The sequence below is a fragment of the Bacidia gigantensis genome, assembly GCF_019456465.1.
Source record: "Bacidia gigantensis strain McMullin 20006 chromosome Unknown contig_34, whole genome shotgun sequence".
Classification (NCBI taxonomy): Eukaryota; Fungi; Ascomycota; class Lecanoromycetes; order Lecanorales; family Ramalinaceae; genus Bacidia; species Bacidia gigantensis.
This window is the reverse complement of record NW_025408610.1, coordinates 205,183-227,063: the sequence shown is the minus strand read 5'-3', so window position 1 is coordinate 227,063 and position 21,881 is coordinate 205,183. Positions and strand designations below refer to the sequence as shown.

Genomic DNA, 21,881 nt, shown 5'->3' with positions numbered 1-21,881 from the left:
CTGTGGTGAATTTTGAAGGTCTGCCTTCGGGGTGGCAGGAGTAGGTAGAGGCACGCAGTTGGGGTTCGATGAAGAGAATGTTCAGTCTTTCGGATTGACGATGGGTTCGAGATCGAGCTCGACGAGTACCTTATCAAGAACTGCCTCGATGTAGGTACTTTCTTACCACACGGCTTGTGCGCTGTGCTGTCGTATCATATTGTGGGGGGAAGTCACCCAAGCAGGGAGCTTTGTGTTGGGAGAGTTGGCGCATGGTGGCGTACGCCGTAGTAACAACCATCGGCGATGTTGCTAACCAAAGCCATGATAACGCACCATAGCAATGTTGATATCTTGGCGACGTCGTCGATTCGTTGACAGGCTTTAAAGGGCAAGCCCATGTGCGCCCCTGACCTTTGTACTTCCACGACGTCTCTTTCAACCATTAAGCTGGTAATTACCAGATTTGAGGCTTGCGGTCTTCTCAATTAGATTGCAAAAGATCGTCTCAGAGAAAAGAATCGCCGGAACGGTGGAGGGGCCATGGACTTTTGAGGCCGTCTGTTGTTGGTTGCAATATTGGATGCGGGACATCTTAGGGATTTGGGTGGCAGAGGTGGACCCGATGGAGTGATAATGCCTGCAGGCGTCGAGTAGCGAGAGAAATGTAGGTGGAGGAGCACCTGGGATGATGTAAACCCTCTGGGTATGATGATGCGAGCAATGTTGCAACATGAATGATGGAAAGCTGCAGGTCTTCCTGTACCGTCCTGTCCACAAGAAGCTCAATTTAATTTCTCCCGCGACACTATCCACTTATATGCAAGCGCAATGCTCATTATACATACCTCTGTATCGTGATCAATCCTCGTTGGAGTATATATACCGATCTATCAACACCAAGGTTCTTCTCCATTCTTTACGATGATCATACTTGCTACCTTTCCACAGAGCCCCATGATCCCGTCATGAGCGCTACACCCTTCCCCGATTTGAATAAATCAACTCAGCCACCACGACCTTCAAGAAATATCTCCCCCTAATGCCTTGTAGTGATGACCTATCGTCTCAACGGCATCATTACGTAAAGATACCAACTAGCTATAAAGACGGCCAAACCGCTGAGTACCACTATGCAGGGAAAATGCAAGCCCAGCGGATCCCGACTAACCGCTCTGACAACGCAATCGATGACATGATTGCGGAGATGCTAGAGTGGCTGCAAGGCTAGAATCCCTTTCCACTTGCTGATTTAGTAATGTTACATGCTTGTTCCGACATCTGCAGTCTTTCAAGCAAGTCGTAAGGACAGAGAAGTGTCCGTTGAGTTGCGCCTGTATGCAGCTTTTCAAGTATCTCGTGTTTGACTTTCCGCAAATATAATGGCGCAAGAGCTCTTTGTGAGGTTTGCAGAGTTGGTTCATTTAGGCTCTTTGTTTTACTGCTTGTTTGTGTTTATCTTTTGTTCAATATGGAATTCTCTGAGATCTTCGTAGCTTGCCCCTTCTCCAACTTCTAAACTGCTGTGCAGATCACTTTCTATTTAGACGCCCTTTGAACTTTCAAGCAACAATTTCTCTATATATGTACTGCATGTACTGATTTTCCACATTTTTGTTTCTGGAGAGGCGTGATTTATTACTGCAGGGTGGAGTCGTGGGGACGGGTGTAGCAGTGGGAAAGGTGGAGAGGATGAATTCGACATGCTCCTAAGGCAACGCCGCCACTGCTAGATTGCGACCCAGGAGAATTTAAGCTTCCAAGATGATAGCGCCATTATTCTTTACCACGGCGATTGCTGCATCGGCAATATTCTTAATATCTTGGGTCGAAAAGCTGTGGCTTGTCCGTCACAAGGCTGACTCGAGCGAAGGGAAATTTTCGGCTTCGCTGCCTATACGTTCAATTCACCGTTGCATTCGTCGATGGTTGTGGTCTTTGATGCTTGTATCTGTAGACATGAGCTTCACTGAAACAGTTGGCTTCGCCCACAAGTATAACGGACTTGCACATATAACGTCGTACTAGCAAGTCTTCAATTATACTTGGAGCATATAGCAAATGTGGAAGTATCTCATTCACATCAATAAGGCTTGAGATGTCGAACAGGTCTTGGTCTCATGATAAAGGAGGATTTCTTAAGAAAACAAATACGAGATCAGTACTAATTTGAAAGCGGTTATACCGCAAATGAGGTATCCACTGTTCTCACTATTATGAAGAGACATGTATAAAAAATTACGGCGAGTTCAAAGGGCTGTAGACACTCTCTGACTAGGGCAAACCTGTCCGTTTGAAGACTTCTCATGCCTTGCCGAATTGATTGTGGACGCAGGGACTCCACCTCCAACCGATGCCGCAGGAGAGTCATCAGCCATATAGCCGGTCAATTGAAACTTGGCTTTAAGCGGCACCCATTCGGTAGCAACATTTTGCCTTTATGTTACTAACGTTAGCAGGGTGCGCACCTGAGGCTGGTGAGAACCCAAATCTTGCAATCTTTACACAGTATTTAGGGAAATGAAGCAGGTCCACTAGGGCTTGAAATAGGAAGCAAAGCCGTATTAAAGTCCAAGTTTATTACGTGCTAGAGCAGAGACCGTCAAATCGGTAAGATATCAAAATCAGACGGCAGAAGAGCTGGATGTATGCAGTCTTTGACGTAGCACGTGAACCCCCTACGCGTTTTCATTTTTAGCAACGAAATCCAAATCGCAGTCGGAAATCTTCTAGTTAACCATGACATATGATTATGGCAAGCGAGGCAGCGTTTTCAATTGAAAGAACGGTGGAGCTAAGAATGTCCTAAATATCTGACGTCCAATTCATGGTCGACGAGTAAGAAACATGGGAGGCGAACTATTCCTTCGAACGTAGTGTGCATACATGAAGCAAGTTGAAAGAATAAGCTTTTGGAGCTAACCATTGGCATGTTCGAGGTCGCTTATAAAAGCAGAATCTTCATCATAGTCTTGCATTGCTTTCTCGATAACACATCATCTTTAAGCACTAAACCAGTCAGCAGGTTTCGCTAGATGAAGTCTTTGAGCTGAAGGATTTTATAGAGAGGCACGGTTACTTAAAGGCCTGAACCAAAGCGGACAGCGAGATGAAAATGATAGGTATCACGCGAATATGAACTAATGCTTGAAGGTGTTGTGGGAGAGGGGAAAGTGCTTCAGAAATATGACGATATGCAAACGGTCAAACTTGACCGGCAAATGCTATCTTCATTTGTTTCCGCAAGGTCTCGGTTTGATGCCAAATACAAGATCTGAATGCCCCCAGCTGACATTTCCCTTATCCGTGGCCTTGAACGTCAAATCCTTCACTCCTTCCGGGAATCTAAGTCCGCGATTTACGTCAAGTCTAGGGATGAACCCTTCCGACCAGTCGTACTGTGCGTTCAGAGCAGCTGCCGGCGTTCGTCGTCATTCTCTCAGCCAAGCATCCTGAGGTATGCGCAAGCATCATCGCAATCATTTTGAGCTGGTCTGGGCTCTATGCCAGGGCAAAGCCTTATTGTTGGACACCCATTCCACCCGAAGGATATAAGCAACGGGCATAGGATGAAGCCCACCTCCTGTGCAAAGAGCTCAATGAGAGGCTCATAAAGATTGGCCATTAGCGGTTCTAGTGCTGGAATGATAACACGAACCGAGTCTGAGAGATCACAGACGTCCATCAAATAGAGGTCAGCGTTGGTGGCTCTGCGGAAAAAATCTGCATTGTCGTTGGACAATTTTCTCTAATCACGTTTAGAAGATCAGAGAATATCGAAAATTGACCGAGATTGTGTCAAATTTGGAAAGATTGCAGACTTCTTCTTGTCGCAATTGTGAGTCAGTCTTCGGAGACACAAGTCCTGACAGAGCTAAGTCAGGATGAGCAAGAAATTGAACGTCTTCTAACCGTTGAGCCAGCCTTTTCTTATCATTGAGGATGCAAATGCTACCAGAGAGGCTACTAAAGAGCGTTTCGCCGAGGGATAGTGCAAAAAGCCCGATATGTTGATTCTAACAATGTTGGCGAGAAGTAAGGGCAAATTGAGGCTTGTTTGGATGTCCAGACTAGGCCTCCAGTGCTGAGACTTTTCATTAAGAGATGACGGTCACGTCAAAAGATAGGCAATGCGTGGGCGGGACTTTATTACCGCCTGTACAAATACTTTCTGCGACCTCGACTACCCTTGTGATAGCGAGACTGCTTGCTTTTGCACGAATACCCTCATCAATTGGTCCGACCGTGATATTCCCGAAGAACATCACATCTTTACTCGATCTGCTTTCTCTATATGCTAACAACATCCCGTACCAAGATTTTATTGACACGATGCTGAAATTTTTGCTCTTATGGTGATCCTGGTTGCTCGTTTCTATGTAGCAAATGTGTTAAGAACATCTCGTTTTGACTGGAAGATTGAGGCTCTTTTCTCGCCCATTATAAGGGGTCATTCTCAAATTTGGATCAGGCACTAAGGTTGCTTCTCCGGGTCAGTAGTGTCTCTGCAGACACCTGTGCGCGACCCTCAATGATTGTGGTTCATTTCTGCAATTTTAGGACTTTCACTTTCAGATAGATGTGTTTTCGTTTATGCCTTACAGCACGGAAACCACCTCACACAATTTGAAGCCTATCGTCCACGGTTTGATACAAGCATCAGCTGGATTGAGCCGAAGAAGTAACCGAGAGGTTCTTGTACACTGACTGTATCTGCATTCGGAGGATAGCTCACTTGTTCCAGTGGGGGTAAGGAATGATTCATGCTTTAAACGTTGTTTTAAAACTCCTGCACGACTTAGTCCTGCCCCATCAACCACCTCAAAGACTGTAACATACATCAACGTTAAGAATCTTGACTCGGGGAGTGCTTATCAACTTCTAAAGACACCTGAAGGAACGAATTGAACGAGATGACATCAAATGAAATGGCAATGAGCAGAGCCGTACAGGCAGGAGACCTGGAGCCTACCCCAAACCCAAGACTGCAGAAGCGCAAAAGAATCAGCGGAGATCTTTCGCATTATTATGAAGAGATGGAGGAGACCTCCAGAATCACGAATGACGTGGCACCGATCCCCGTCAACATGGCTGGGCCAGTCAATCCATCCAGGAAAAATTAATCAATGGATTCCACGAGCCAGACACAAACGAGATTGGATCATTTTGGCCGCAAAGTCGCTATGATCCCCGCAATTGGTATGATCTTAGACTCCCGCAGGCAGTACGGCTTCGAAAACTCGGAACCCTGTGAGGCAGCACTTAGGGAGCCTGATGGCTGTTCTCCGTCAAATGATATGGTAAAGTCTCCCATTTTTTAAACCAAGCTAAAGTCAAGGAAAGCTAACTTGGGATGCTGGGCACGAGAAAACTGGGCTTCGGTGGCTGGCGGATTCAATGCTTTAGCTGTTGAAATCCCTACAGCACTACGTTCGCCTCCCTCTTCCTCGATGTCTGAGAACCTTGAACTGCAGCAAGACATAAGATGAATCTCTGGATGTACCCAAAGAGTGTTTCTGACAATGGACGGCTGAGCTATTGAAGTGGACTGCCAAACTCGGGCAAGTGGATGTCGCACAGGCCGGCATGTCGCAGGCCTACACATCTTCTCGTTGCATGGCAAGCGACAGAGCGGCAAAAACTAGCTTTTATTTGATCTGAGAAAGCGTTAATATTGTCTCTTCGTATCTCAAATGCTCCAACTATAAGACATGCACGCTCTAGGTGTGTGGTCCTTCAGCCTCATTCCCCAGTCAATCCTACTCCAGCGCGTCCACCGCTTTCTTGTTATCCTCCGACACTTCCTAGCAGATGATCTATAGCGACTCATTTCGTGGCGCCGGCGCATTACAATCTTTGCCTCGCTTCTCCAGTCGAAAGCGGGGGCGCAGGTTCTGCCCCAAGACATCTCGTGACCAAGGATCTTTTCAGCTATCATCAGCTATCGTCATGAGCTACAAATGCTGCTAGGCATAAAACCTACCCTTGTTACCGCTTGCGTATTTCGCGTAACTGTACTCCATTAATCAAGCTCTGTCTCCGAAGAAGACAAGTGGAGAGGACACACCCTAGGAATTCCTAGTGAAATGTGTCGATACAACGTGGTATGCTCCCATACTATATCATGTTTTTTTCTGACTCGATCCCCAAGCCTCCCGACCTCCGGAACAGGCTCTTTGGCCATTTGTGTGAGCATGTCGGCGATACAGAAGGCCGCGCGGGCAAATGCCGCTCGTTGTGACCCTTGCAAAGACTTGAGGCTAGTGAATGCTTTGGCGGAGTATTTGCTATAGAGGTTGAATCGATTGTCAGCATACATTTTGTGACAGTTGCGCAAAAAATTGCGTCTACGGAGGCAAAGGCAGTAGGCTTTGAAGGGAGGAAGGAGGCGTGGTCAGTAGACTTATCACGCTTCTTGAGACTTCTCCCAACTTTCAAAGAATGCGCACGAAGGCGTGGCAGGTCAGCCCAGTGTAGATGTGGTGTGGCATTCCTTCTTTACCGTTTAAACGTAGTTGGTAGCACCTTTTGAAATTCGCGTAGGCGTCGAGAAGTTTGGTGATGGATATACTGATATAGCCTTGTTGAAGTGATTTCTCTGATTCATTTTTAGCCAATATGTCCAACGACAATGCTGGGTATAGACTTACACTATCATAGGCTCGCTGGCTTCCCCGTACTTGTCCCTACACATTGACTTTGATACAGAGACTGCATTCAAAGCACCCGGATACTACTCGAGATATCGATATTGAATGGACGCATTCGAATGAGACAAGTACAAGATTGGATCTGATACGCCGTTCGCATTGATATCCTGCTGCAACGGCAACGCACGATGAAATCCCCGATTTGCCATATACGCGTTGGCTTCAGCAAAGCGTACATATTCTTTGTATGGTTCTCCAACCCTCTAGATCGTGCTTTGTCGCATATCTTTCGCTTGCTGCCACAGAGTAAGACCATATGGCGGCACGGTCTTATCGTATTCGACACAGGCGCTGGTGTTCAAAAGATGGGAGAGTAGACTTCTTATATAAGGTTTGAGAAGCCAACATGATTATTATTTGAGCGAGCTCTTTCCATGATAGCGGTCGATACACTGAGAAGGTTCGTTGCATTCTCATACTTACCGTATCCTCATAGATACCTATCGTAGTCAATGGAGACAAGCCTTTCAAGCAAAAAGTGGACAAACGGACCAAGTGCAGCGGCGGACGACCTCGCAGAGCAAAGTTAGGGGCTGTAAATCGTCTTTAAGCATCTCATAGTTTTCGGTAAAAATAGACACATGACTACTCAGCTCTAAACATCTCCACTACTCGTCCTTAAGGGGGCATCCCTGGTCTTGTCGCGGATATGCAGCGTTCATGAGTGCCACGGCTTGTGTAAACGCCTGCTGGAGGTTGAAGGCTCTACTGGACCGAAAAGTGACCACGCAGGCTCGTAGTCCGAAGTGTCTTATGTATAGCCGATATTTGGAAAGTTCTGGAACTGTTTTAATGGAGAAACGACGTCGCCGAGATTACAATTCTTGAACAAAGATTAATAAGTCATAAAATCCATCTGACGATAGCTGCAGTTAGGCTTCTTAGCGGCCTTCGCCCCACGACGGAAACAAGTCTATTGGCACTCCGCCAGTATCTAGAAAACAGATTGTTTGCATCAGCTATTGGTCTAGGTGGTGATAAAGCTCCTGAAACGGTCTTCCTTCCAACCCTAAATCTCCGGGTAAGATATATGAGACTGCTCCAGCGACGAATTCTGAGACCGAACGATCTGCTGCACCTAACTTAGAGTTTTCAGCAGGCAGCCAACTTGTTTCGCAATGGCGATTCCGGCGACTTTCTCGGAAATGTGCTGCGAGTCTTGACGCTCTTCAATTGCATACGAGGAAAGCCAATCTGCGGCCTCTTCAAATCTAAACGGCCCCAATTTGATATGCTTGATATTAACAGAAACCAAATATCTAACCGCGTATAGCTTGCGATCTTGTTCGAATGACCGAGCCGCCTGCAGCTGCTGGGATCCAGTGTCGTACTATTGAAGGATCCTGAACACTATCGAATTCATAAGAGAAGCTAGTGGAGACGTCGGATATAAATCCCGAGCCCTTTATTAGAGGCACCAGTATAGCTGACTTGCTTGACAAATGCTGACAGACGCTTGGCTTTGATGCTATCAGCGTTCTGGCATTTTGCAAGCTAGCCTCGGAAGATTTGCCAGTCTCTCTCACGCATATCTAAAGGGCTCTTGAAAATGTCGAGGTCGCTCGAGTTCTCATTGATGCTGTCATCAAGCGCTGACCCAGAGCCCCCTCGAAGGGTCACAATGAGACCAATTGTTTCAGCCGCCATGTGAGCATCGCACCAAGTCCTCCTCCATGTCATGGGGCAATTGAAGGACGGGGAAATATTACGGAAGCCAATCTTTAGTCAGAAATGCGTCCAGCACTGTGAGGACCATCTTTTTGCTTTCCCGGTGACCTGAAATGCAACATTGGTATCAAGGCGAGGGTCTAGGGATAGTAGGCTAGTCACCTTGATTAGGAAATAACACCTGTCCAGACTCGGGCTTAGAAATTTAGGCTGCGAGCTGATAAGTATAGTAGCGAAGTCCTAGAATTCGTAAGCTTTTTTCGATAGCACTCATGTGCCATTTCCTTGGTAACCTCTTCTCGATTATTTTTTTCAAATCCCTAATGAACGCAATCTGCTGCACCTCTGGAAACGTCCCTTTAAAATCCTTTCCTATCTTTGCTATGGCTCGCTTCATCCCGTTGATCACAGGCCTATCCATTGGCTCTATTTACCGCGAAGAGAGGAGGAGGAAATTTCAGCTGTCGATGAAAGGGTCCTGCTCTTCATCTAGGTGCCTGAGATGAAAACTGCCATACGAGCCTTCAAGAAACGTCATCAGGCCGAAATCCTCAGAAGGATTACGACTTCGTCATGGACCAAGATGTCTAAGCTTGATCGATATTTAGGCGTCATCTTATCTCCGTGGAATAAAGGCAAATTGTGTTTGTTTCCGTATATGCTGGTGTGCGTCAAGGCATCTAGATACCCATCGGCTACTAACATAATTGACAGAGCAAGGCAGTACCTCCTGGTTATGTCGCAAAACGAATCAATTGAGAATAGGATTCATAGAAGAAACCTGCATAGAATAGAAGTAGAGCTAGCGCTTTTGTCCACGAGCTAGCTTCGCCTGCAAACTCATGTACGCAAGATCATCGGACGTCAATCTTTATAATCGAAAGGCTCGGCATGCTGATCGTAGAGAACAGGACGTAAGCGCTCGAGAATTTGCTTCGGAAGTAACAGCGATCTTAATCTAAGCTGCATCGAAAGACACGAAGGCACGAAGTAAGACTATCCGTCAATTCAAAGAATGAAGGTTTTTATACCAGTTTCAGCTTGGAAAGAGGAGCTTAACTACTTTTGCAAAGAAGTTTGCTTCCCCATATTCATTATATTGCTATATAAGACCAAGGACATGCTGGTCGCCTCCAGGACCGCGCTTGAATTAGAGGAGACTAGTCTTGTAGAAAGCCTAGTCGACTATCCCAATTTCGTAATCAAAGATCCTGTGTAGGTGGTAGAAAGCTGTAAATATCCTCAGCATAGGAATCAAGATTACAACGAATGTTAGCGTCGTCATTGAAGGTTATGATGAGCTGCTTGGTGTTTCTATTGATAGTATTAATGCTCAAAGTACCGTCATCAGCAGTGGTCAGCTGCGAAACGCCAAAGAAGGACTAGAGCCTATCTTGATTACCTTTAGACACAGAACCTTCCAATACAAGGGTCCAATGCTCATAATATCGGCAAACATAATCATGTACCGGCTTTTGTGGTGCATCGGATTTTCGATGAGCGTGCCAATCTTCCAGCATTCAAGGGTGGAAGGTTTCAAATCGTAGGTGAGCCTCCTCGGCAGCACCTACAAGGATGTCTATTTTCGGTTGCAGGTCGAACAAGGCCTAAGTCAATCTCTAGGCGGCAAAATGCGCTCTATCCCCATTCTGTATGCCGTTGCAAAGGCTATGATAGCACTGGCGGTCTTAAGGAAAGTATAAAATGTACAGGAGGATCTAAGCATGATCCTGTTGTGAAAGATGACTTGTCGAGAGGGGGAATCTCGTCCAAAGGACATACTGCTCGTGGGCGTTGCTGAAACGTGTCATGCCATTGTAAGAACCCCAGCCTAAGGCTGCCGAGGGTGTCTTCAATCTCGCCCAGCCAAAAAAAGTATGTAGGCTCGTCACGGTCATTGCCGGGCGTTGGTCTTGTCCACTCTGTCTCACGTGTGGGGCAAATATTCTTCAAGGTACGCTCGGGATCAGCACGCTTCCTGATCCCTTTGCACCCCCCTTCGAGTCTTCAGTCAAGTTTCCCACTGATGGCTCAGCCAGAAGAAGCTCTCTAGCCCATTCCAACATGTCGTTGACAGTGCTTCACGTATCCATAGCTGCGAGGAGAAGGGTATGGTCACTTCTTGTCCAATTATCATCGCGAAGACGAATGGTCTCCCCAGTGCTCAGCATGTTGTATGGATACGCGATGTTATGATCGAGCCGGATTTCTGATTTGTCGACCGCTGTATAATGCATTCTTAACGGTGAGAGGATGCGCTCACGTAGCCACACAGCATACCCCTGTCTGTACACATTTTATAATGCTATCTCTGCAAGACCATATGCAAAGTTATTGTAAAGCCACTATCTCTCGAAACGTTGACCTGTGTGGTTTGATGTATTCGCGTGATTCAGCAACTCCACGAAATCGTCCTCTTTGTTCAGAAGAGTGCCACGAGGCCTTGAGTACAAGGATTGCAGGATTAACTTGACCTGTCAATGCCGCAAGCAATCGCGGATAGTGGTCGAAGAGGCGATATTGGTGTCTTTTCGCGGCTCGAAGTCTCCGACGTGCATTCCAAATGAATCTTCCATGCAATCCGCTGATCGTGAACGGCAATCCCAGCCGCAGCACTGAGAAAAGTCTTCGAGAGTGAGTCCAGCAGATATCTGGTGCCGTCGCTTGCCAAAACGTCCCATTGGGCGTTGCTGTAGCCTGTGCTGAAGGTCGAAATGACGCTAGTGTTGTGAAGGACGCCTACAGAGATTGAGGGCACCTGACAGATGGTCTTCAAATTTTCGATGTCTCGTGTAGCTTCTGCGAGTCTATGTTGGAGCCTTGTCCCACTTGAGCCCGAACATCTTGGTGAACTACTGAGAGTGAATGCAAGATCTTGACCGAGTGAGAATTGAAAGGAAATGCTAAGCTTGCAGTGCAATTTCCGTCATTGCGCTTGAGTCTTCATTTTCAAGGAAAGTGCAGTGTATCACAAGATCGGTGTCATTGTTCGCAGGATGATTGCGATGCTGCGCGATCAGGCAATTGCTGCCTTACACATGGACAGAAATCCTTCGATGTAACTTGTGCGACACAGCGGAGGCTTGCAGCAGGGACTTCTTTGCAAGCCATCACAGGAAGTCAAAGGCGACGGGGACGTTGACGCACCACCTATCTAAATTCTAAATGTGATCACGCAGGTACCCCAGCTGGACCTGCACATGAGAATCAAATCAGCTCAAGCGTGCTACAAAGACTGTTGTTGTTGTTGTTGTTGTTGTTGTTGTTGTTGTTGTTGTTGTTGTTGTTGTTGTTGTTGTTGTTGTTGTTGTTGTTGTTGTTGTTGTTGTTGTTGTTGTTGTTGTTGTTGCATGCTAATTGATGTGGTATGCGATATCCACATAAACTGCAGGTCAACGCAACTTCGCGCAGAAGAGAACAGCAACGAGCATTGCTACCAAGAACATAGGCAAAATAAAGGGCCTGAAATGACGTATGAAATCGAGCGTCATATAACGAGAGTCAAATCCACTTCAGCTCCCCCATCAATCACCAAGAGATTCTACCTTGACACCATTGATTGGCGCTGTTGTACTACTGTCTGCTTGCGCAACGAGTCCTAAATCAGTAACGCCTTCATCGATTACAGTTGTACTAGACACCAACAGAGGTACCTCAAAGCCACACAGGACTCACTATCCCCAATCCTAATGACAACACCACTGGCTGAGGTGGAGGGGGCAACTCAGGAGGTTCCAAAGGAGGAGGATCCAGCGAAGGTGGCGGCTCGGGGGAAACCAAAGGAGGGGGTTAAAAACGCTGCGCCAGGCAGCGGATCTTGAACGTGAGCTCCCGATGTCAAAGAACCCGGAATCTTCAAAAGCGACCTCAGACAAGCATGCTCGTTAACTCAACCAAGCTTGGGCAATTGATCTTCGTCCCTTCTGTCTTCCCCAGGCTGTGAATGAACAATAGCATTTCCTCAGCCACTTCAAGTGCCAGCTGAGCTGGAGGAGGTGGACGTAGGTGATGACGATCTCCATGGGCGATAGCCTGAGTCAGATAGACAGTCTTGATTGAGAATTGTGATCTGCAGGGAGCTTTGATTGTAGGAGGAAGGGAACACCCAAGTGACAAGTGCGTCGAGGGAGACAGAGACTTGGAGAAGACTATAGTGTTCACATTTCGGGCGTGCAGCGTTAAGCGGAGGAATTCAGAATAGAAGGAGGAAGTCATCAATCGAACAAGTGGGTTTGGAGTGTTCAATTTCTGGCTCTTGGGGGAGGTGAAAATTTACAGAGGATCTTGAAAGCGGCTGTGCTGTCGCCGCTTATTAGCAATGTCTTTGATACCAGCTGTACAGTTCTTCATATCTATCCCATATTTGGCAAGAGGTAGGCTGCGATTCACAAGCTCCATTGTTTGACCATGTACCCATTGATCAAAGCTTCTAGGCCTTTGACACAAGCTATCGAAGACCTTCTCAGGACGACGACCACGATCTTGACTCAAGCAGAGGCTTTGGTCACTCAACCTATTCGTGAACGGGCAGCAATCTGAAGGCCACGTATGGTTGGCCAGGTTCGGACCATGTGATGTTATTCTACCCTCTGCAAAGACTTCCCTATTTTGTAAATCTTATGCTTTCGACCTCTCACTTGTGTGAGTGCAATGGTATGTTGATGTCACAGAGACTGGCGATGGCATGAGACTATCATCTTCGTGAGGTACTAGGCGCGTCGCTTGGATCTAAGGCCAGGCGAGTGATCCAAATGGGAAAAAGACAGGACAAGCGGTGGCGACTAATGTATTCGAGGTTCGAATAGCTTTAAATTTTGCGACGACCTTTCCATGAGTGTTCCACAGCGCTAATGACGAGTAGAGACTCGAGGGGAGTAAGTGAGGCACCAAGGTGCAGTGATCGCTTAAAGAGCCATTGAATGGGATGATTGCGCATTCGAAGATTGCCTTGAATGATTTGAAAGGGGTCTTGCAGCTGGTGACGACGTGATTTGGTGGGACTTGAGCTTCGTAACTTGTCAGATGCAACGAGCTTTGGAAGGAAGACACGCCATATGCCTAATATCCCTCATGATATCGGAACGTTCCTCTCCTTTAAAAGGTTGTGCCTTCTTACTTCTCCAAATTGAAGACGCTTGATTGTCAAGCAGGCTGGTTGCACAGCATAAGAGGGAAACTACTCAACATATTGCCAACATGTGCCGTGTGATTCAAGTCAGGCAGGAGGCACAGCGCAGGGGGAGTCAATGAGCTTGATAAAAACTTTCACGGTCGTGGCAGAAGCGAAGCAGAGCTACCACGCAAGTAGTACCTGAGTAATAGTTACGGACGTATCCTTAACCCCGCAAGTCCTTCTTAATGTAGTTTAGACTTAGGGTCTCTCTTATCGATGAAACGTTATCCATAGTATCTTATCGATAAGCCGGGCTTTCTCTGATTTATTTATTCACTCTTTCATTAGCATTGCGCGCCACGACGGCCAGCACTTTCTATTCACTGCAACACTCTCGTGCTACTTGGCGCACAATGGATTTCGCACGCTCATTTCCACCATATTCAACACTATCCAATATCTCCAACGACCTCACCCCGTACATCAGCGACTCCATCGAAGGTTGGATTGCTTCCGTCGCTTCTTCTGCCAACGGCACAGATTCTCGCCCAAGAGCATCCAGTGCGCCGCCATTCAACCTTCACTATCTGCGCAGCTCGCCTCACTCGTATTGAAGTTCAATTCCTGGACGGCGAATGACACACTTGCTAAGTTTCATAGGTCACCTCGCAAGCGAAAGCGAAGCCTGCCTGATTCCTCTTTCCCACCAAAGTGCAATCAGTGCCACTTTTCGCCTTCTCCACCGGGATGTAACCCGTGACTCCCTCTACAAGTAATCGCGATCCAACGACGCCAGCGCCGAGCATAATAGGGGATGAAACGCCGAGCAGCAAGAAGACAAGAACTTACCATCCAGCGCACGAGGTGGCTCTCCAACTTCGCAACGACGGACTGGTTCTAGATGAAGGCCACATTCAGAAATATCCAATCTTTTGGGGCTATGTGTGTGGTTTTGTGGAGTCTGAACGCGCCTCAGCAGAGAAGTTGTCGAAGCCAACAAAACAGAAGGAGCAGAAAGTTTTCAGTGCCACTATCAAAGCAACCTATGACTTCGAGGATACGTACCTTACAGAAGCACTCTCACTGCTGATGAAGGACCGTTTTGAGGCCTCAGAAGAGTCAGCAGCCCAAATTCAGAAACAGGCCCAAGAGGAAGCGGGGCAGTGGCATGAACCAGATTCGTCTTTCAATTTGGCCGAAGAGAACGAATGGAAGAAATATGGTCTTATGAAGGCCACCAAAGTACAGTTTAAGAAGAAGCTTGTGCCAGCCAAGCACAAGACCGTCATGTTGGCAGTGAAGGAATACAAAGGCAACACGTGGGCTCTAAAAGACCCTGTGCCGGATCGGACTATCGGTTTACACATTGATTTCCTCGATGGCAGAGCCCCTGAGCGCTTACATCGCAACGCGGATGTCTGGCAACTGTTCAATCTTTGTCCGGCAATACAGCATCCTTTCGCCGTTCTAGAAGGAAAAGGTACTGGCGGCAACATCACCGAAATGCATAGTCAGGGTATTCGCGATAGCGCCACTGTTATCGCTGTGCATCGCGAGCTTCGTCACAAATATGCAGGCTTGACTGATGATGGATCGACACACCGTGAGGACGACAAAACGCTCACTTCATACCCTGATTGGGAAACCTTTGTGTTCTGCTTTACTCTGTCTTCCGAGTCTTTCGAGGTTTATATATGCTGGGCTGAAGTATTTGAAGATGGCCCCGTACTCTACCATATGGACACAATCGAGACCTTGAATCTGAAGAACAAGAATTCACGCGAACGAGGCTCCAGATGGCTACATAATGTCATTGAGTGGGGACTATTTAAGCGAACGCAGGAAATTCGAGTCATGCGCCGCCATATCTACGACAAAGAGCTAACCAAGCAGAAACAATCTCCTCTCACAGATGACGAGCTTAAACAAATGGGAGTCCAAGATACGGTTTCTCCGGCAGTTGCAACCAGCTAAACAGGTAAGCAAATATGAGAGCAGGAGGAGAAAGTCCACAGACAAGGCTGCAAGCCGGGGAGACAAATAGCAGCCATTACTACTAATGAATATAAAAAAGCATGAATAATTAGGGAGGGTGTCTTGCGATGATGTCGACAAAACTGGGCCCAAGCCCAATACTTATATTAGAGATACCCTGAATGAGCAGATTCAATGATACCTGAGCGACATCTGAGTGAAGTCGCTCTCTCTCTTTCGCCTTACCCTTCCGATACCTTGACCTGTTCATGTCGTGCCTTCATTGCACTTCAAGAATTTTATGCCTTGCCTTCTCTCTTTCTGAAGCCTTTTCTATCTTTGTTCCTTCTGCTTGAAGCCTACATTGCCGCTGCTTGTTCTCCCCACTTTCTCCTTTGCCAGTGACCTGCGAACTTTTCATGCTACGCTGGCGGCATTCGCTACCCTCTTATCGACTTGACACCAGGGCTACTTCAGCACCTTGAAGCAACCATCTGCCCCCCTCTCTTGTCCTGTTAATTATCGCTGCCGTGTAAGAATAGTTCTAGAATAACCAATACCCGGGTGGTGGTTACTAAGGTATACTTAAATTCTTAAGTACAACTTTATAGCAATATAATTATAGATCCGCAAGCTTAATCTTAGTATATACTTTCTTTTATATATATATATATATTAAAAATATTAATAGTATCTCTTTTTTAATTTTAAGAAAGATTTTATAAAACTATATAATATTTATTTTATTTTAAAATTAACTTTATTATTATTTAATTAAAAGTTAACTCTTAACTAATAATTTTATCCCTTTATTCTTTAAAAAGAGAGCTTAATTTCTAGAAAAAGATTCTATATTAAGAATATAATATAGAAAAAATTTAATAGCCTTAAAGAATCTATTATATAGATATACTTATAACTAAGTTAAAGTATATTAAATATTAGTAATATAAGGTCTATAAGTAGTAGAGGTAATATATTCTAAGAATAATAATAAGAAGTATAGAAGAGAAAAATAGTTATAGCCTCTAGGTAACTAGTTTAAATAATTTATACTTATCTTATAGATTATTAAATACCTTAAAATTAATACTATTTTTTATATATTTTCTAGTAACTTTTTTTTAATCTTTTTAATTCTTATAACTATTATATTCTATAATTAAATATTTAATAATATAGACTATATACTATTAGACTTAAAGCTTTTATTATTATCTTTTTTAAAATAATAACTTTTATATTTATAGCTATTACTATAGTTTAATATAATAAAAATTAAAAAACTATATACCTTTAAAAAAGAGTCTCTATTAAAGTTATTAAAGCTTAGTAACTTTAGAATATCTTTAGCCTATTCTTTACTAATAAAATACCTTATATTATAATTAAAAGTATAAACAACTATATTATTAAAGTATTATCTTAAATATAAAAGTTAAATCCTACTTTATATTAAAAAGCTTAAAGCCTTATTAGTATTAATAAACTATATATATATTTAAGAATTATTATATAGATAAGTATTTATTCAAAAACTAATATAAAAGACTTTTAAAATTAAAATAAAAAGTATAGGCTTATATATTAAAAAATAAAATAATATATAAATTAAATATAATTTAATTAGTTTAATTAATTTTTATATATTTTAAAATTATTAAATAAAGACTTAAAATTAATCTTTAAAAAGCTAAAGCTTTTAAATAAATATCTTAAGCTTATTTTTAAATATTATTAATATATAAAAATATATTTAAATATTAATAAGTTAATTACTAAGTTTATAAAGTAATTTATAAATATAATTAATATTTTAAATAAACTAATACTTAAAAGTTATAAAATATAAATATTAGCTATATTAGTAAAAGTTCTAGTAATAGTTTATATAAGTACTAATAAAAAGTATAGAAAGTAGCTTCTATTTTTAACTACTTATATATATAGGCTTAGTGAAAAATTATAAAGTTTTAGTAAAGTAAATCTTTTTTCTCTATTTTAAAACCTTTATAACTCCTTTAATATTATATATATTAAAAAAATTCTTAAAGATTTAAAATTTATACTAAAAGTAGTTTTAGTAAATAATTTATTAAGTATATATACCCTTAATCAAATAGAAGTTTTTTATAAAGGTTTTATTTTTTTAATTTATAATTTATATATAAAAGTAAGTATATATTATTTATACTTTTAGCTAACTACTTATATTTTTTATATAGGATATAGCTTAAAACTATTTATTAATATAATAATAACTATATTATAAATTAGCTATAATATTTAAAGAAAAATAAATTATAAAGAATAACTTTTATTTAAACTTAGAACTAAAGTTATTTTAATATATAAGTTATAATATTTAATAAACATATTAAATAAATATATTATATAGCTTAAAAACTTATTTATACTATTATATCTTTTTAAATAGCTTAGATATAATAGTTTTAAAATTATAAGTACTATTAAAATAGTAAAAATAATATAAGAGGTAAAGAAGGCTATTAGTAGAATAATATAATAAAAAAAGTAACTTATAAAAAAAACTATAGCTTATAATTATTAATTTCTAATATTAAACTAAAGTATAATAAGTAGGTTAAATAAGGAAAACTATATAAAATAGTTAATAATAATAAAGATATTTATTAATTTATATAAATAGATTAAATAACTATATTATTTATAATAATTATTAATAATAGTAAGAAAACTATAAACTATAAGTAATAATAATTTATAAAATTATTTTTAAATATAAAGATTACTTACTTCCTTTTTAATAATAATATTATTAAAACTTTACTTATTTCTATATCAATTAATAATTATAATTATTATATAAATAATATTAATAATATTAACTAGCTTTAATCTTACTACCTTATATAAAAGATATAGTAATAAACTTAAATATTATTATTTTATTTTCTTCTTAATATTATTATAACTAATACTTATAAGATTAATATATTAGTAGTAAGGAAGTTATATAAAAAGAAAGGGATAAGTAATTTTTATAAAAAATTCTAAATTAAGCTTATAAATATATTAATTAATTAAACTAGTAAATAATCTTTTAATAAGTTTTTTTCTAAAAGCTAAATTTATTTTATATTATTATATAGATATTAAATAATTAAGCTTAAAAGCTTAAAAATATATTTTATATATAGACTTTTTAAAAGAAATAATATATATTTAATATAGGTAAATAAGAAAGTATTAAATAAGCTATAACTAAATAGTATAGCTTAGCGATAGCGAGGTCAAATGTCTAGAACTATTAAAAGCTATAGTATATATAAGATTCCTATTTACAACTATAAGGAGTGTTAGAACGATTATATAGACCGATTAAAATGAAAACACCATAATAATTAGGTTTACCCCTGAAATAAGGCACCTGACGATCCATGGGATAACCAGATATGCGCCTCTTCAAAAATGCGCATTTCCTGTCACTTGACAACAGCTTACAGATTGGCCGGCTGGGGGCCCGGCTGGTCAGTAGTTCATTTCTTCTATTGAAAGAGAAGATTTTCGAACAGCTTGGCGAACGGTGAGAGAGCATTTGCAAGAAAAAGCCAAGAACTCATTGTGCTTCGATTGATCGTGATGGGATATCAAAGTACAATGGTTTATCATGAGTCCGGAGCATTTCGGTAATAGTCTTTTGACGGCGAGCCCCTGAGGGCTGGCTACACCGCAGAAAAGACCGGCTGAGGGTGCCTTGGCTCTTGATCTCTGTGACGATCTTGCAGCTCCACATTGGATACGTTCTCATGATGCTGGCCCGAGGGGCTGTATTCATCCATGCCTGAGGCTTGTGAGCCAAGTATCTCTCGCCCGTCTGTCCATTCACGACTGAAGTTCGTCGATGGCCACTGGCATAAGAAAAGGGACTTTGCACCTTGGATGAAGTTCTGAACTCCCGCAATTTTAAGCCCTCCCGCCAGCGTGGGCAAACAAATCGCGGTCAGCGCAAAGCAAGCTTCGTGGAACATGAAATACATCACCCCCGTGGAAACGACTTGGAGCTTGTCAATGGTAGTGACCAGCACTTGGGGACGTTAAAGACTTACAATCCTCATCCGCTGTCTTCGAGAACGACTCTATGAATGGTCAGTGCATTTGTGGTTAGAATACAAAGGGGCTCCATACCTTCTGCAAGCTCAAAGTTTATCACAGCCCGTATGACAGATGCTAATATCGCACTAAGACATGTCAATCCACTGCGTGGTGCTTGATGTGTATCATAACGTACCAGGTGCCAAGAAGGAAGATGATTGTCAGCGCAAGTTTGCGCCTCAAGCTCATTTTCAACGTCCATATCTAGAACCCTGATCAGTGTCATCGTTCGCATATGTTGAGGGACATACCAAAGGCATGGGATAGATCATGATGACGAAATCCATAATGGCATCCGATATGGAGACCGCTTTATTGATTTTGATGACTGATGCACATTTGAGTGATGCCTCCACCGCTGTCCACAGCCGCCAGAAACTTGTGCGGCAAAGGAAAAGAAAACCAAAGAAGAAACCGATGCCCCAAATAGCGGTAAGGACGACAAGTATGTCGAGAGAGATGGCAACAAGATTTCCTTTGTGGGTCCTGAACACTCGGCCAAAAAAGAGCAGGCAGCTGATTTTGACCAGAGTCAGCGAGACTGTGTGAACAAGTAGGAAAGCGAAGTAGATCTTGTTCTTGTAAGCAACAGAGAAGAAGAACAAGTTTCGCGTTTGAATGTGAACCTTTCGCGTCAAGTTCTCTTGGTAGCTGCTCGCACTCAGAGCAGAGTCGGGTGTCGGTCTCGGAGTTGGTTGACCGAGACCCTTGAGAGCAGTTCCTATCCATTGTACGTCACTTTCATGTACGGACAATTAGCAACCCAAGCGAAAGCTTACCCGCCAGAATTGATCCCGCCATACCATAGATGGTGGCCTCCAGCCTGTAAGCATGCTGTGTAGCAAAGGGTGACGTAGTGGACTGACAATTGCTGGTAGAACGAGCCAATCATCCCAGCCCGTCCTTGTCTTGCCTCTCTGACTCCTCCGAACAGCAAACCGGGCGATCACCACTGCAGTGCATACTGGGGGCCAGATCGTAGCAATGGTGTAAAGTAGTGGTGGTTTGATATGCAGTGTAGCCATGATCGTGTAAAGACGAATTGATGGAATGATCTCAAGGAACTGCTCAAGCGCTTGAGTCTTGGAGTCCTATCTAAAGGAAAGCTGTAGAGACCACGCCATGAGATACGCGGCACGTATGGACGGCGATGACCTCAAAGCAGATCCTACAACACGAGAATGAGGACTGTGCCACCTCGATGCACCTTATTTCCGCGTAACAATAGGTCAGCGTCTCTTATTTGTGCAAACACGGGTTGTGCGCATGCAGGGCAAGGCATGCTTGGCCGAGACACCTTCCTATTCTGTCTGTTGCATCCCGGACATCGGGTGAGGCATGAATTTGATTGAATAGCCCCCTCATCGAGAATGTCCGTGCATGCCAAAGAGGTTGAGATAAAATAGAGTCTTTCGGTGTGTATTGGTTCGTCACTCGTATGTTTTCGCGTCTGATTGTCTGCTCACGCCTGATGCATGGTAAAGAGACACATCCCTCTGATGAAGGACTCACTCTTGGCATGAATTATTGATTCTGGTCCTTTTCGTGCCACCTCTTGGCCCTTGCGCATAAGGCAGTGAGATTGAGCCGGGTTGCTTGTTTCTTTCCGAGGAGGGTACCAGACTCGGCTCGCGCTCGGATCTCCGCAATGTGCTTGGTAACATTGAGCTCAGCTGTGATAATGCGCGGTACCAACCTGTAGCTACCTTGCACCTGCATTGATCGCTTGCTTTTCAGCACCAGGATCCTGATCTGAGGGAATGCCTGTCGGCAATGTCAAATCAAGGATAATCGGAACAGAATTTTAGATCGGGAGGATAGCACCAGTCCTTGGGAAATCTAAATTGATAGGGCGTCTGGCGCTTCAGACCTTGGGAGGGCGCAAGGCGCTCACACCGAATGTATTTCAAAGCCCTCCGTTGTAGTGCTATTTGCTATCTTTATCGCTATCCAACGCGCGTTGATCTGCAAACGGAAGAAGTCGTGCAAATGAGGAAGCGGCACTCCAACAAGCAGCCATGTATGGTGAATAGTTGCGTGGCATGTCTCCTAGCGTCTCTTAGACTGGTGGCTCGCCAGTCACTTTCTCCCTGGGTGCAACGTTACAGCCCCTGCCTCTCCTCTCTTTATGAGAATTTGCCTGTCCTGGTAATCGAGGACGGTCAACTTTCTTCCTTTCGGAGAGCAAAAACTCTCAGGTTGTTGGAATGACCTACAATCTGAATCCAAAGGGAGTTCAGCGCCATGATTTTCTCCGACCGTCGTTGAAGGAACAATTTCACCATCCAATAATGCCCCTG

At 43.1% G+C, this 21,881-nt stretch overlaps 2 protein-coding genes across 2 annotated transcripts; both read left to right on the top strand.

Moving 5' to 3' along the window:
• Positions 1 to 13,883: 13,883 nt before the first annotated feature.
• On the top strand, positions 13,884 to 15,444 carry KY384_000014 (uncharacterized protein; the record flags this gene model as incomplete). Its single annotated transcript, XM_044808552.1, has 2 exons — positions 13,884 to 14,077; positions 14,244 to 15,444. 2 exons carry the CDS (start codon positions 13,884 to 13,886, stop codon positions 15,442 to 15,444), a joined length of 1,395 nt encoding a protein of 464 aa, XP_044665704.1.
• A 4,011-nt stretch (positions 15,445 to 19,455) lies between these two features.
• KY384_000013 (uncharacterized protein) lies at positions 19,456 to 20,138 on the top strand (the record flags this gene model as incomplete). Its single annotated transcript, XM_044808551.1, has 2 exons — positions 19,456 to 19,503; positions 19,950 to 20,138. The coding sequence occupies 2 exons, from the start codon at positions 19,456 to 19,458 to the stop codon at positions 20,136 to 20,138; spliced, it is 237 nt and encodes a 78-aa protein (XP_044665703.1).
• Positions 20,139 to 21,881: the final 1,743 nt, after the last annotated feature.